Raw genomic sequence first — 18,036 nt, forward strand, 5'->3', positions numbered from 1 at the left:
CCGCCGTCGAACCCTGCCTCGGAATACGTCCGAGCGGCTCCGACGGCCGGGCCGACCCGGCGCCGTTGGGCTATGCCCGTGCGGCCCGCGCCGGCCTTCCTCCGCCTCCCCGACCCCGTCCTCGGAAAACGTTCGAGCGGCTCGGAAGAGGCCCGGCCCGATGGGTCCGGGAGTTCCGGAGATCCATCGGCCCGTCCGCTCTCCTCGCGGCGCGCACTCAGGGGTAGAACCCACTGAGCCGCCTGCACGCGAGATGGAGCCCCACGATTGTGGGACGCCAGCCCATACCAGCACCCACATCCCCCCGAGGGACGCCGCACGGCGGGAACACCCACACGCGCGGAAACCCTTATGTGCCAGGAGCACCCAGCAGTGTGTCACGGGCGAGGAGCAGTCCTCCCCCAACGGTGCCGTACCACCGGGCGATTGCACTTAGGGCCGCCTACCCCTACCAGCGATTGGGTTCGCGCTTTAAACCACCCCCAAGGGGGTGGGCGCAGTCCTTAAGGGAATCGCTGGGCTCCCCTTGTACCCTTACTAAGGGTACGGTGCGCTCTTAGTTCCCCTTCCACCTCGGAAGTTATCCCAACTTGGCCGGAGCCGTGTGGGTGTTCCATGGGGTTTCAGGGTTAAGCCTTCTCACCACGACAAGGTGGCGCACGACGAGGAGGAACTTAACCTAACCTTTTTTTTTTTTTTTTTTCGTCTGAAAATGCGTTACGCATCCCCCGAGAGGCGGGAACTCCCCGGGGGTATGTGGTACTTCCCCTATTTAACGGGGTATACCCGCTAAAACCAGACGGTGGTCCTCTCGGCGGTTGGCGGGTGGGCTCTGGTGTCGCGTTAGCATTCAACCAGGACCCACCCCCGCCTTTCTCCCCCAGATGGTCGGAAGAGATTCCTGCCTTTTAATGCGTCACTGAGAGAAACTTCAGTGACGCATTAACGGCGGCGTTGCGGGACCACCACGCAACCCCGCCGCCTTCCCTGGGGCCAAGGTGCAATGGGGAGTGGGTGTTCCCGCACCCACTTCCCCTTGACCCCTGGGAGAGGTGAGAATATGACTCTCACCGCCCCCGCTAATGGCCTGATTGAAAGCCGTTTTGGGGCGAGGAGGGTAAAAGACCCCCCGAGTTCACTGCCCCGTGGGGGAGAGGGGAAAAGACTATGTCTTACCCCTTCCTACTCCCCCACTTGACCGTCATCCCCCTTTATTGGGGGATGACAGAGGGAGAGGTGTGTTCCACCTCCCCCTATTCTCCGCTCGAGGGGGGACGGAACATAGTTCTCCCCACCCAGAGTATGACCGTCGTCGACCCCCAGGTCCCCACATAAGGGGCACCTGGGGGCCGATCTGCATCCCACCATGGAGTGGTGTTACAGGTGTACCACACCGGTTAACAGGTGTAACACCTGTTACCACGGTCCACTCCAGAGCGGCAGGAGGTGCTCAGATGCTCCATTGTGAGGCACCTGAAACATCTCAGAGGGCTGTCTTGTAGATCTTTTTTGATCTTATCGCCACCCCCTCTCCTCTCCTTCCCATCTTTTCCGCCCTCAGTGTTACTGGGTCGGACCTCTCCGTTACCCTTCCCCGACTTCCTTTTTTTCTTTACCTCTCTCCACTCCTGCTCCTGTCCCTTTTTCTCCTTTGTCTCCCTTTTCTCTCCCACCTTGGGAACCCTATTGGGATCTTTCTCTCCAGTGTAACTCGGCTTCTCATGGAGAGCCCGAGCCACTTCCTCTCTAATAAGGATGCGAATTGCATCCTGGTCGGGAAAGGGTGTGGGCGGGGGTGCAACTGTTTGCACCGGGGGGAGGAACCTAACCTAACCTAACCTCGCGAATCGCTTTCACAGCATCATTTACATTAATAATATTGTTACGTTGCAAAACGTTACAAAATTGTTTAAACTTTTTATTCACGAGATGTGTATTTTGACACAACCATGAATGCATATGATCGATATAATTTTCAAAATTGAATAAATGTAATAATGTTTAAGGTTGCATATACAAAGACTTATTAGATAATGTTAATTTAACAATCCTCGATCCGTTTAATTTAATCATTTGGATAGATAGATCGCAGATCTATAATGGCTGACTTTCAGTCAATTGTACATATCGTTCAATGTCTGTACGTTTCTGCATCAATAAGTGCCAGAGTACGATAGGCAATACTACTCGATTGCCTCGGTTATCACCAAGTATCAATTCCACATAAGACATAGCTCCAACGCTTATTCCAATCTCCAAATATTTGTAAGATGTCGGGGTTAAGGTATAACCAAGTATGCAAACCGCACGATGAGATGAAACGCTATATAAAATATTAAAATATATATTAAAAAATAATATTTAGAAAATAAATAAAACTTACATTTTTTTATTAAATTTCACCGTTCTCAATCGGAATGTAAAAATTCATCTTGTTGGTTTCTTTTGTGGAGCACATTTTTTAGCACAACCTTATGTACGGACAACTGATGCGATACTAAACTATTCAAAGTACTGCGAGCAATTTGTAATATCGCAAACCGTAATGAGGAGGGGAGTATTTCTGGCGTAATTTTGCAAGCGTCAATGTAAGGCTGCTAAAAATTATTAAAAATCGCGTCCCCACGTGCTTTCTCGAGCGCCGTAAGTGGTTGTCGTACGATGAAATCGATACAAATATTCGGTTACAAATCTATACGACAAAGCGTGAGATAAAATTTTTGCTAAATGAAAACATATACGCCGACAGTACGGATGTTTGCGCTGAAGAATAACGTTTCGCACAGTGGGTGGGTATTATCATGTATATTTGACTATAAATATAAATAATAAATATGTTACGTTCTGTCGGCTCCACGTTTCCCCCCCCCCCCTCCACGAAATAAACAATAATCGTCCGATCGGTCACAAAAAACGGGTCGCGCAATAGAAGAGAACCATTACCATTAAATAATGTTTAGACCCATTAAAAACGATATCTAAACAAATACCGGAAGAGATCAATAACGAAATCCTCTAAACAACGAAACAGACAAACACAGCTGCATAATCTTAAGAAAGAAACAAATAATGCCGCTACGCACTGTCGGCTTCACGTTTTTCCTCCCGAAAATGAAGCAATAATCGCCCGACTAATCATAAAAAGGATCGCGCGACGAAAAATATTTTAAAACATTATTTAAAAACGATGTCAAAAGAAACGACCGAAAAGGACCGATAGTGAGATCCTCTAAATGAATAAATCGACAAATACAGCTGCATAATCTTAAGAAAGAAACAAATAACGCCGCTACGCACTGTCGGCTCCACGTCTTTACCTCCTATAAAGATAAAGCAATAATTGCCCGACCAGTCATAAGAGGGCCGCGGAACGAAAAAAATGTTTTAAACATTGAAATCGATGTTCAAAGAAATGACCGAAAAGGATCGATAGAGAGATCCCCTAAATAAATAAATGGAGAGCTGCAAGGGGAAAGTGGGATTATTTTCAAATGGACCCATCAATAAATAATATTATAAATAAAAAAAATAATAACAACGAGGAGGGAAAAAACGCTGGGGAAAGAATCTGGTCGCGGTCCACCTGTCCGTTGCGTTCGGGCGATATATCCGAAGATTCCTCTTCGGTTAGGATGACGCTTAGGCCAACGCGTCCACGTCAGGTTCCCTACAGGAGCAGTGCGAGGTTAGCCTCTGCAACAAACAGAGAACACGTGGTTAGGATGGAGAAGTTGCGCATCACTAGGATTGAAGATGTTAACTTCCAACTCCCCCTCACCCGTCGGAAGGAAACCGAAGGGACGATGGAGAACCCACTTCCAAGCACGAGTGGGATGAGGCATGACCCCCCTCCATCCCCGTTGATGAGTGCGAAGGACAACGAGGTCAGGCCAGCTGCGGAAGATTTTTCTGCACGTGTGCTGGGATACAACCATTCCTGGCTCAAGAAGGAGAGGACTTCCGCTCATGATGAGAATATGGAGGCAGACTCCATAGATGGCGAGGAGATCCGCGATAAGATCGCAGAGGAGAATGACAATATTTCTGTCACCAGTTCGGTGGCAGAAAATATAGTCGAGGAGCAAAAGGAGAAACGGGGCAAAGGCCATCAACCGGTCATCGGCAAACATGTCGGAAGGCGCCAAAAAAAGAAGGAAGCTCAAAGACGCAGAAAAGAAGAGAAGAGAGATAGAAGGGCGGCAGAGTCGCTGCTTCCGGATCCTTCTAAATCAGCGAGGTGGAAACGTCTCCTCAACGATGAAAAGGAGATGGAAGAGTTGCTCTTGCTGGAATCCACCGAGGTAATTGCGGCGCAACTCATGGAGCATTCCACCATCCTATATAAGGTGGCGGACTGCTCCAACGGAATGAAAGGGTTTCTGGTCAGGAAGGTCAAAGACACTGTAGTCCTGCTGAGAGCAGCTACAACAGTTATGGCCAGACAAATCAGGGAGGGAGAGAACCCTGAGCTTAAAGAATTCCGTAAGGAACTGACAAAGCTCCGGGAGGAAAATGCGGAGTTGAAAAGGGAGGTGCGAACTAGAAAGCTCCTCTTCCTCCCCTTGTATTTTTACCCGCCCCATACTCTTCCTCATCTAGGGACATTACCCAAGAACACAAGAAGGAAGAGGCTGGTGGTGAGGTCGGATGAGGAGGATTATCGGAATCCCACCTCTCCTTGTTTAGCGGGAGGGACTGCCCCCTCTCCCCTTCCTATACAGGGGGAAAAGGATATAAGGGAGGATATGAAGATGGACACAGCAGTCCCCCCGGCAAGGACAGGTCCCGTAAGACAGGCGGGATCGACGATCAAAGGGGTACCGCGGCCATCGAAGGCCTTCCCTCCGAATCTGCCCGAGGAGCTGAGGGCAAAATATAATGAGCTGATGGACCAAAAGGATGCAGTTCTAGCACTCCTGGATCCCATCGCGAAGCAGATGGAGACGCTAAGGCTCTCTGGAGCGGTGGTTGCTCCAAAAAAGCTTGTTCCGGCTCCGCTTCCTGTCCCGTCTACCGCTGGAGAGGAGGCTAAGGCCTCTAATCCCCGGGGAAGACAAGAGCAGAATCACGTGGGACCCGCTCCCACGGCCCCTGACGCAAAAACGGAGGGACCGCGAGAGGGTGGAAAGAGGAGGAGGAAAGGGGAAAAGGCCCGCGGAGGGCAAGATCCACTGAAAGCGGGACCCCAGCCGCCTCCCAAAAAAAAAGGAAAAGCTGCCTTCTCCAAACCCAAAAGGGGCCGACAAGGCCCTGTCGAAGGGCAGACACAAGCCCTCAAGGGTAAGGCGAAACCCACCGAAAAGACAACACTTTCGCCTCCCCCGCTCACAGGGAAAAAGGAGACATGGTCGGAGGTGGTAGAGCGTAAAGCTCGCAAAAAAACCACCAAAAAAGGTGACAATCGGGCTCCGGCAACCACGAATGTTAAGGCGAAGGCAAAGGAGCCAGGCAATAAACCACAGGGCCCTCAACCTAAGCCTGCGACGTCCAATCCTCCCTCCCAACCAAAAAAGAGGGGAGGGAAAATGGACGTAGGAGAGTCCCCCGTACAACTGCGATGGTGCTTACATGCCCATCCGGCCAATACAAGGAGAATCTGAGACTGGCGATGGACAGTATAGATCTCGCCAGTCTCGAAATTAATGGCCTGAAGGCCAGAAAGGCAGTTACCGGTGTCCAACTATTTGAGGTTGGGGGTCCGGACAACAAAAAAAAGGCGGATGCGTTGGCGAGCCGAATGCGAGAGGTCCTCGCGGATAAAGAGGGGGTGATAAGAGGGGGAACCCCTCGAGCAGAGGGTACCAAGGAAAGGCTCTAAAAAAAAGCCCGAGGATACCCCTCTGCCGAAAGATGATGGGGAGGGTACGCAGATAGAGGCAAAGCCGGAGGAGCTTGATCACCCAAAATAAATGGCGGTCAGGTTCCTCCAAGCTAACCTAAACCACGCCAGTCAGGCACAGAATCTCTTTTATCAGAGCCTGGCTGAGCGTGGCATCGGGCTGGCCATTGTTGCTGAGCCCTATAAGATCTCAGCAAAGCTTACGTGGCTGGGGAATGCAAGAAGCACGGCGGCAATCGAGGTCGGTGCTGCAACAAATAACACCCCCCCTCTCAAATGTATTGGAAAGGGGAACGGATATGTTGCAGCAAAGTGGGGGTCCACAACAATAATTAGTTGCTATGTCCCCCCTAGTTGAAGTCCTGCCCAGTTTGACTCACTCCTTGAACAGGTGGGGGATGTTGTCAGAAACATACTCCCTGCCGATCCACTCATAATAGCTGGAGACTTTAACGTCAAGTCTCCGGCACTGGGTGAGTCGAGGCAGGACACCAGGGGAACTACCCTGGTGAGGTGGGTGAATTCGCTCGGCCTTCACGTTATTAACGAAGGCCGAGTGAGCACATGTGTCTGGCCCCAAGAGGAGTCGATCGTGGATATAACGATCGGCTCCAAGGGGGCAAAGAGGATGGTGCGAGGATGGCGCGTGGTGGGTGACTCGAGAGGGGAAACCTTTTCGGACCACTAATACATTGAATTTGTCCTGGACGCCGTGCATTACTGGGTACATCACCCACCTCGAGGCGGGGACACAGGTAGGTGGACCCTCACAAAGCTGGACCCCAAGAAACTAGAAGAGGCCTTAATGACCATTTTGTGGGGTATCCCGGAGGGAGAGGAAAGGCGGGACATTAACCTGGATGTGGAATGGTTGCGGGGCGTTATGCGCGAAGTCTGCGACGCAGCCATGCCACGCGCCAGGGTCCTCCGCCCACGTCACGCCGTCTATTGGTGGACGGAGGAAATAGCGCAATTAAGGCGCTCCTCTGTCCAGGCGCGACGCACCCTCTTTCGTATTCCCAGAAGAAGAAACCCGGAGATCCGAGAGGAGGCCTTGGCTGCCTATAGGGCCGCAAGATGCGCCCTTAGCGCCACTATCAGGAAGTCCAGGGCCAGTTGTTGGGATGAGCTACTGTCATCCCTCAACACGGACCCATGGGGGCGTCCATACAGAATAGTTCTGAATAAGTATAGGAACTGGACACGCCCCCCGTCACGGAATCCCTGGATACTCCCGTCCTCAGGAATGTTGTGGACACCCTCTTCCCGCTAGTGGTTTAGGAGTCCACACTCAACTGGGGTCCCGGCCTGGGGGGACCTTATGAACTAGAGGAGGACGAGGAGATATCCAGCAACGAACTTCAGCGCGCCGTCAAAAGAATAGGATCAAGAAAAGCTCCTGGCCCTGACGGCGTGCTTGGAAAGATATGAGTCTGGGCACTGGACTTTCTGGGAGAACATCTGAGGTACATATTTAATAAATGCCTCAGACATGGCGCTTTCCCCCAGCAATGGAAGCAGGCTAAATTGGTCCTGCTCCCCAAGGAAGGCAAGGAAGAAGGAACCCCGTCGGCATATAGACCAATATGCCTGCTGGACGAGGTCAGCAAGATCTTTGAGAGGATCATTGCAAAACGACTTGTTCGACATATATCCCGAGAGGGTGGTCTCCACGAGGAGCAATATGGCTTCCGCGAGGGACGTTCGACTGTGGATGCGATTAGTCGTGTTACGTCCCTTACGGAAGAAGCCGTGGAAGGGGGCGGGGTGGCACTTGCGGTATTACTAGATATCGCAAACGCCTTCAACACCCTGCCCTGGGATAGAGTAATGGATGCCTTGTTGCAATACAGGGTCCCTCCCTACCTTGTGGAGATCATCAGACAATATTTCCGGGATAGGAGCCTGGAGTTCGTCACACAAGACGGACTCCAATGCCGACGGGAAATTCGATGCGGGGTTCCGCAGGGGTCAGTCTTAGGACCCCTACTGTGGAATCTCACATACAACCGAGTCCTTTGCCTTCCTCTCCCTCGTGGCTGCCACGCCATCTGCTATGCAGACGACACATTAGTGGTGGCCGCGGGGAGCAGCTGGGGGATACAGCAGCCAAGGCCGAGACAGCGGTGGCAGTTGTGGTACAAAGCATCACTGGTATGGGTCTTAGAGTGGCGGCTCAAAAAACCGAGGCTCTTTACTTTCACAGTAAATCCTCTGGGAAACCGCCAAGGACTCATATCCGGGTGGGAGATACTTCTATCTCGGTGGGGAACCGGCTTAAATATCTCGGTCTCCTACTGGACGGCGAGTGGAAGTTTGGACACCACTTCAATGTCCTTGCCCCAAGGTGAAGCGCTTCTCCACGGCGTTGGGTAGGCTCCTGCCAAACCTTGGGGGACTGGATGGTTGAGTCCGCCGTATATACATGGGCACCGTAAATGCGGTGGCCCTGTATGAATGCCCAATATGGGCGACGGATCTCGTGGCCATGCGTTATGCAAAGGACAAGTTCCGACGCATACAGCGCAGCATGGCCGTGAGGGTGATAAGGGCCTACCGCACGGTGTCCCATGCGGCGGCCACGGTCCTGGCGGGTTCGCCCCCCTTGGAGTTCCTGACCGCAATGTACGCGGAGCGGTATAATTGGGAAAGGGGGCTCAGGAGGGGTCATGGCCCTCTACCAGCCAGGGTCAAGAAGACCATCCGGATCCACGCCCAGCGGTCTATGGTGGAGAGATGGAGTGCCCACCTATCTGACCCGAAGACTGCGGGTTAAAGAACCCGCGTTGAGGCCGTCCGGCCCTGTCTACAAGAATGGTTAGACAGGGCCCGAGGTGAGGTATCCTTTAGGATGACACAGGTGCTCACCGGGCATGGGTGCTTTGGTGAGTACCTGTATCGAATCGGCAAGGAAGGTACCACGGCCTGCCACCATTGTAAGGAGGTGAGAGACACGGCGCGGCACACGCTGGAGAAGTGTCCGGCGTGGGACACGCTGCGCCGTGATCTCTGTTCAGTGGTTGGCAACGACCTCTCGTTGCCAACCATGGTTACGAAGATGTTGGGTGATGAGAGATCCTGGAAGGCGATTGCCTTCTTCTGCGAACAAGTTATGACGCAGAAGGAGGCGGCCGAGCGCATACGCCGACAAGAAGAGGCGGCGGCAGAAGCGGCGATTGCGGCCGCTGCAGCGGCTGTTGTAGATGACAGCAGCGAGGAGAAACAGGAGAAGGAGAGTGACTCCGATGGGAGCTTGGGTCCCTCCTTGCATCGGCTACCCCCACTGACAATGAAGCTAAGGCCTTGACGAGCAATTGAGGGGGGACAATCCAGTCGCCCTCTCCTCAAAGGAGAAGATGACATTAGAGGGGGGCATGGTTGGGGATTGGATGTCTCCACCAAGTGCTCCCCTCCCCCTTATTAGCCCATCCCCCTTATTAAATTAAATGTAACTCATTTAAATCTTAACTATTCTACATTTTGATTTGAATTATAATTATAATTAAATTTTTAAATTATTAATCTTTTAATATAATTTTTCAACAACAATATATAAAAATTAAATTAAGTAATTCTATTCGTGGATTATCAAATTAATCAACAAGTTCCTCTAAATCATAAAATACCGCCAAATTTTTTATTTTTAATGATTAACATTTAATATTTAATTATATTTTATTTTCATTTAAATAATAGGGTATCTAATCCTAATTTATTATATAAATTTTTTTAATTTTATTATTAATTTAAATAAAATTATTTAACTTTTAATATCTATTCATATTTCACCATAAAAAAATAAATTAGTTAAATATATTTATTTATTTATATATTTTATATTTATATATAATTATTTAAATTTATTTTTATTTAAAGTATAAACCGCAATTGCTGGCACTTTATTTATTAATAATAAATTATAATTTTCTATTATAAATTTTTATTTAATTAATTATTATAAATACTAATTTATATATTATTAAATTATTTAAATTTTATATAATTTTTTAAAATTTTATTTATACTTTAAATTATAAAATAAATTTAAAAAAAAATTAATTTTGTAATTATATTTATTAATTATTAAAAACAAATTATGAAAATAATTTAAATTTAAATTTAATATGAATATAAAATTTAATTTATAATATACATAAAAAAAAAAATTAAATAATATTCCCCCCCCCTTTTTTATATTATTATCATTATTATTAATTATTAATAATTATTTAAATATATTAAAATATTTTATTAATAAATAATTTTTTTTTTCTATATTTTAGGTTTTTAATATTTTAAATTAAAAATAATGATTAATAAGTTTTAATTAATTAATATTAAATAATTAATGTTAATTAAATATTTTAAATATATATAATTAATTATATATTTATAAAAATAATTAAAATATTTTTATTAACATTAAATAATAATTATTAAATAATATTAATGTATATATAAATAAAAACTTAAATTTTTAATTTTTTTTTACTTTCTATAAAATACTCTCCTTAAATTTATATAAATAAGATTTTTAATTATTATTAATTATTTTATTTATAGATAAGTTTTTTAATTTTAATTTTAATAATATATTTTTTTTTTATAAATACATATAATTAAAATAGTCAATTATTAAATTTAAATAAAATTACTTTCTCCCTCTGAATTTTATTTTAACTAATTATACTTTTTTAATTCTATAATAACTAATTATTTTTAAAAAATCAATTTTTATAATAATTTTATTTATAATATTTTATTATTTAATTTATTAATTAATCTTTATAACTACTTTAATTTTAATAAATTCTTTTATTATTTTTACTAATACAAATTTAATTTAAATTATTTATTTAAATTTACTTATAACCTTTTTTTAAATTAAATTTACTTATCATATTTAATTTTAACTAATGATTAATAGTCAATTTTCAAAAATATTATACTAATTTATATTTATTTAATTAAAGTAAGTAAGCTAATTCTCTAAGCTTTTAGGTTCATACCCTAAATATAGAAATTTTATCTTTCTCTTATTTAATTAATTATTTTTTGCTATTTAAATTTTATTAATAACTAAAAATTTATTTATTAATGATATGCCTGATAAAAGGATTATTTTGATAGAATAAATCATACATAATTTATATATGTTTTCATTTAAATTAATTTTTTTATATTTAATAGATTTAAACTATCTCAAAAAATTTCAAAAATTTTTATGCTTCATAATACATTAAAATATAATATTAATATTCAATATTTATTCAAAGTTTAATACAACTAAAAAATTAATTTTATTTATATGCATCATAATTTATTCATAAAATTTTTTTTAATGTCTTATTTAATTTATTTTTCTTTTATTTCTTTATTTTTATACGATTTATTAATAATTTGTATTATTATGGAAATTAATAATTTTTTATTCATTTGTTTTTTATCAATTAAATTAAAAAATAAAAAAATTATTTTTTTATATTATCTCATTCAAGCTTTAGCTTCCTTAATAATAATGTTAACTTTAATTATTAATAATTTTATATATATACAAATAAATTTTATTATAATCAATTTTTTTATCTCTATTATAATTAAATTAGGGATCCCCCCATTTCATTCATGAATTTCTTTCTGTAGCTATTTTTTTAGATTGATATTCATTATTTATTTTTTTAACAATTCACAAAATTATTCCTTTATACATAATTTCACTTATTAACCCTCCAATTTTTTTACTATATTTTATAATTTTAACATCTGCATTTATCTCCGCCCTTAAAATAATTAATTCAATAAATTTTAAAATTTTATTAAGATTTTCTTCAATTAACCAAATGTTTTCTTCGATTAACCGGATAAATATTAATTTTAATTTATTTTAAAACCCTAATCTGATTTTCATATTTAATATTCTATACACTTATCCCATTAATTATTATTATAATTTTTATATATTTTAAAATTTCATTTAGATTTTCTTTAAGTAATAACTTTCCTTCAATTAATTTTAATTTAATTTGTTTGTTATTATTTTTAATTTAAATTAATAAAAATATTTTTTTAATTTATTAAATTTATTTTAATTTTAAAATTATAATTAAACTATGCTAAAATAAATAAATTATTAAATTTTTTCAAAAAATTTTAAATTTTAAAACCATTTTTATAAAATTTTTATAAATAATATTAATAAATTTTTTAAATTTTAAAATTAATTTATAGATTATCCCATAAATTTTTAATATAAATCAATATATTTATTGTAAATAAAAATTATTTTAAACTTTAATAAAAATTTACATATTTAAATTTATATCTAAATTAAATTTATATAAAAAAAAAATTAGATATCAAAAAAATTGATTAAAGTATCTTCTCTAAATAAATATTAAAAATAATTTTTTTATATTAAATTTTATTTATTTATTTAACTCTTTTTCTTTCGAGAAATTTATTTATCAATAATTTTTTTTAATAAACCCAGATACAAAAGGTACATTTAACTAAAATTACTTTTAAAAATTTTTTTATTTTCATTTACATTACATTATCATTAAAATTAAAATAATTATTTTAAAATTTTTTACTAAAACTTTTTTTTTTTTTAATATAATTTTATTTAATAATTTATAATATTTTTTCTTATATTTATTTATTATTAATAATTTATTTATTAATTATAATAAAATTTTAATAATTTTTAATTAATCTTTTCAATGTAAATGAAAAATTTTTATTTAAACTAAAATTTTTTTTTATTCTAAATACATTTTCCAATATATTTACTTTGTTACGACTTTTTCCATAAATTTTTATTAATGAAAATGACGGGCAATTTGTACATATTTTAATTAAAATTCAATTTAAATATTTTTTTAACTTTACAATTAAATTCAATATTTATAAAACTTTAAAAATTTATTTCAATTAATTAAATTAAATGTAACTCATTTAAATCTTAACTATTCTACATTTTGATTTGAATTTAATTATAATTAAATTTTTAAATTATTAATCTTTTAATATAATTTTTCAACAACAATATATAAAAATTAAATTAAGTAATTCTATTCGTGGAATATCAAATTAATCAACAAGTTCCTCTAAATCATAAAATACCGCCAAATTTTTTATTTTTAATGATTAACATTTAATATTTAATTATATTTTATTTTCATTTAAATAATAGGGTATCTAATCCTAATTTATTATATAAATTTTTTTAATTTTATTATTAATTTAAATAAAATTATTTAACTTTTAATATCTATTCATATTTCACCATAAAAAAATAAATTAGTTAAATATATTTATTTATTTATATATTTTATATTTATATATAATTATTTAAATTTATTTTTATTTAAAGTATAAACCGCAATTGCTGGCACTTTATTTATTAATAATAAATTATAATTTTCTATTATAAATTTTTATTTAATTAATTATTATAAATACTAATTTATATATTATTAAATTATTTAAATTTTATATAATTTTTTAAAATTTTATTTATACTTTAAATTATAAAATAAATTTAAAAAAAAATTAATTTTGTAATTATATTTATTAATTATTAAAAACAAATTATAAAAATAATTTAAATTTAAATTTAATATGAATATAAAATTTAATTTATAATATACATAAAAATAAAAATTAAATAATATTCCCCCCTCCCTTTTTTATATTATTATCATTATTATTAATTATTAATAATTATTTAAATATATTAAAATATTTTATTAATAAATAATTTTTTTTTTCTATATTTTAGGTTTTTAATATTTTAAATTAAAAATAATGATTAATAAGTTTTAATTAATTAATATTAAATAATTAATGTTAATTAAATATTTTAAATATATATAATTAATTATATATTTATAAAAATAATTAAAATATTTTATTAACATTAAATAATAATTATTAAATAATATTAATGTATATATAAATAAAAACTTAAATTTTTAATTTTTTTTACTTTCTATAAAATACTCTCCTTAAATTTATGTAAATAAGATTTTTAATTATTATTAATTATTTTATTTATAGATAAGTTTTTTAATTTTAATTTTAATAATATATTTTTTTTTTATAAATACATATAATTAAAATAGTTAATTATTAAATTTAAATAAAATTACTCTCTCCCTCTGAATTTTATTTTAACTAATTATACTTTTTTAATTCTATAATAACTAATTATTTTTAAAAAATCAATTTTTATAATAATTTTATTTATAATATTTTATTATTTAATTTATTAATTAATCTTTATAACTACTTTAATTTTAATAAATTCTTTTATTATTTTTACTAATACAAATTTAATTTAAATTATTTATTTAAATTTACTTATAACCTTTTTTTAAATTAAATTTACTTATCATATTTAATTTTAACTAATGATTAATAGTCAATTTTCAAAAATATTATACTAATTTATATTTATTTAATTAAAGTAAGTAAGCTAATTCTCTAAGCTTTTAGGTTCATAATATAGAAATTTTATCTTTCTCTTATTTAATTAATTATTTTTGCTATTTAAATTTTATTAATAACTAAAAATTTATTTAATGATATGCCTGATAAAAGGATTATTTTGATAGAATAAATCATACATAATTTATATATGTTTTCATTTAAATTAATTTTTTTATATTTAATAGATTTAAACTATCTCAAAAAATTTCAAAAATTTTTATGCTTTATAATACATTAAAATATAATATTAATATTCAATATTTATTCAAAGTTTAATACAACTAAAAAATTAATTTTATTTATATGCATCATAATTTATTCATAAAATTTTTTTTAATGTCTTATTTAATTTATTTTTCTTTTATTTCTTTATTTTTATACGATTTATTAATAATTTGTATTATTATGGAAATTAATAATTTTTTATTCATTTGTTTTTTATCAATTAAATTAAAAAATAAAAAAATTATTTTTTTATATTATCTCATTCAAGCTTTAGCTTCCTTAATAATAATGTTAACTTTAATTATTAATAATTTTATATATATACAAATAAATTTTATTATAATCAATTTTTTTATCTCTATTATAATTAAATTAGGGATCCCCCCATTTCATTCATGAATCCCTTCTGTAGCTATTTTTTTAGATTGATATTCATTATTTATTTTTTTAACAATTCAAAAAATTATTCCTTTATACATAATTTCACTTATTAACCCTCCAATTTTTTTACTATATTTTATAATTTTAACATCTGCATTTATCTCCGCCTTTAAAATAATTAATTCAATAAATTTTAAAATTTTATTAAGATTTTCTTCAATTAACCAAATGTTTTCTTCGATTAACCGGATAAATATTAATTTTAATTTATTTTAAAACCCTAATCTGATTTTCATATTTAATATTCTATACACTTATCCCATTAATTATTATTATAATTTTTATATATTTTAAAATTTCATTTAGATTTTCTTTAAGTAATAACTTTCCTTCAATTAATTTTAATTTAATTTGTTTGTTATTATTTTTAATTTAAATTAATAAAAATATTTTTTTAATTTATTAAATTTATTTTAATTTTAAAATTATAATTAAACTATGCTAAAATAAATAAATTATTAAATTTTTTCAAAAAATTTTAAATTTTAAAACCATTTTTATAAAATTTTTATAAATAATATTAATAAATTTTTTAAATTTTAAAATTAATTTATAGATTATCCCATAAATTTTTAATATAAATCAATATATTTATTGTAAATAAAAATTATTTTAAACTTTAATAAAAATTTACATATTTAAATTTATATCTAAATTAAATTTATATAAAAAAAAAAATTAGATATCAAAAAAATTGATTAAAGTATCTTCTCTAAATAAATATTAAAAATAATTTTTTTATATTAAATTTTATTTATTTATTTAACTCTTTCTCTTTCGAGAAATTTATTTATCAATAATTTTTTTTAATAAACCCTGATACAAAAGGTACATTTAACTAAAATTACTTTTAAAAATTTTTTAATTTCATTTACATTACATTATCATTAAAATTAAAATAATTATTTTAAAATTTTTTACTAAAACCTTTTTTTTTTTTTAATATAATTTTATTTAATAATTTATAATATTTTTTCTTATATTTATTTATTATTAATAATTTATTTATTAATTATAATAAAATTTTAATAATTTTTAATTAATCTTTTCAATGTAAATGAAAAATTTTTATTTAAACTAAAATTTTTTTTTATTCTAAATACATTTTCCAATATATTTACTTTGTTACGACTTTTTCCATAAATTTTTATTAATGAAAATGACGGGCAATTTGTACATATTTTAATTAAAATTCAATTTAAATATTTTTTTAACTTTACAATTAAATTCAATATTTATAAAACTTTAAAAATTTATTTCAATTAATTAAATTAAATGTAACTCATTTAAATCTTAACTATTCTACATTTTGATTTGAATTATAATTATAATTAAATTTTTAAATTATTAATCTTTTAATATAATTTTTCAACAACAATATATAAAAATTAAATTAAGTAATTCTATTCGTGGATTATCAAATTAATCAACAAGTTCCTCTAAATCATAAAATACCGCCAAATTTTTTATTTTTAATGATTAACATTTAATATTTAATTATATTTTATTTTCATTTAAATAATAGGGTATCTAATCCTAATTTATTATATAAATTTTTTTAATTTTATTATTAATTTAAATAAAATTATTTAACTTTTAATATCTATTCATATTTCACCATAAAAAAATAAATTAGTTAAATATATTTATTTATTTATATATTTTATATTTATATATAATTATTTAAATTTATTTTTATTTAAAGTATAAACCGCAATTGCTGGCACTTTATTTATTAATAATAAATTATAATTTTCTATTATAAATTTTTATTTAATTAATTATTATAAATACTAATTTATATATTATTAAATTATTTAAATTTTATATAATTTTTTAAAATTTTATTTATACTTTAAATTATAAAATAAATTTAAAAAAAAAATTAATTTTGTAATTATATTTATTAATTATTAAAAACAAATTATAAAAATAATTTAAATTTAAATTTAATATGAATATAAAATTTAATTTATAATATACATAAAAAAAAAAAATTAAATAATCTTCCCCCCCCCTTTTTTTATATTATTATCATTATTATTGATTATCAATAATTATTTAAATATATTAAAATATTTTATTAATAAATAATTTTTTTTTTCTATATTTTAGGTTTTTAATATTTTAAATTAAAAATAATGATTAATAAGTTTTAATTAATTAATATTAAATAATTAATGTTAATTAAATATTTTAAATATATATAATTAATTATATATTTATAAAAATAATTAAAATATTTTATTAACATTAAATAATAATTATTAAATAATATTAATGTATATATAAATAAAAACTTAAATTTTTACCTTTTTTTACTTTCTATAAAATACTCTCCTTAAATTTATATAAATAAGATTTTTAATTATTATTAATTATTTTATTTATAGATAAGTTTTTTAATTTTAATTTTAATAATATATTTTATTTTTATAAATACATATAATTAAAATAGTCAATTATTAAATTTAAATAAAATTACTCTCTCCCTCTGAATTTTATTTTAACTAATTATACTTTTTTAATTCTATAATAACTAATTATTTTTAAAAAATCAATTTTTATAATAATTTTATTTATAATATTTTATTATTTAATTTATTAATTAATCTTTATAACTACTTTAATTTTAATAAATTCTTTTATTATTTTTACTAATACAAATTTAATTTAAATTATTTATTTAAATTTACTTATAACCTTTTTTTAAATTAAATTTACTTATCATATTTAATTTTAACTAATGATTAATAGTCAATTTTCAAAAATATTATACTAATTTATATTTATTTAATTAAAGTAAGTAAGCTAATTCTCTAAGCTTTTAGGTTCATACCCTAAATATAGAAATTTTATCTTTCTCTTATTTAATTAATTATTTTTGCTATTTAAATTTTATTAATAACTAAAAATTTATTTAATGATATGCCTGATAAAAGGATTATTTTGATAGAATAAATCATACATAATTTATATATGTTTTCATTTAAATTAATTTTTTGATATTTAATAGATTTAAACTTACTCAAAAAATT

The 18,036-nt window shown here is 32.0% G+C and overlaps 2 protein-coding genes and 1 pseudogene across 2 annotated transcripts; all 3 read left to right on the forward strand.

Moving 5' to 3' along the window:
- Nucleotides 1-6,644: 6,644 nt before the first annotated feature.
- Nucleotides 6,645-8,190, forward strand: LOC140670707 (uncharacterized). Its single transcript, XM_072901420.1, has 3 exons — nucleotides 6,645-7,027; nucleotides 7,330-7,666; nucleotides 7,741-8,190. The coding sequence occupies exons 1-3, from the start codon at nucleotides 6,645-6,647 to the stop codon at nucleotides 8,188-8,190; spliced, it is 1,170 nt and encodes a 389-aa protein (XP_072757521.1).
- Nucleotides 8,191-8,264: 74 nt separating this feature from the next.
- On the forward strand, nucleotides 8,265-8,615 carry LOC140670708 (uncharacterized). Its single transcript, XM_072901421.1, has one exon. The coding sequence runs from the start codon at nucleotides 8,265-8,267 to the stop codon at nucleotides 8,613-8,615; it is 351 nt and encodes a 116-aa protein (XP_072757522.1).
- A 75-nt stretch (nucleotides 8,616-8,690) lies between these two features.
- The window catches only part of LOC140670709 (cytochrome c oxidase subunit 1-like), a 50,948-nt pseudogene continuing 41,602 nt past the window's right edge, over nucleotides 8,691-18,036 (forward strand).

This window comes from Anoplolepis gracilipes, chromosome 10 (assembly GCF_047496725.1).
Source record: "Anoplolepis gracilipes chromosome 10, ASM4749672v1, whole genome shotgun sequence".
NCBI classification, from domain to species: domain Eukaryota; kingdom Metazoa; phylum Arthropoda; class Insecta; order Hymenoptera; family Formicidae; genus Anoplolepis; species Anoplolepis gracilipes.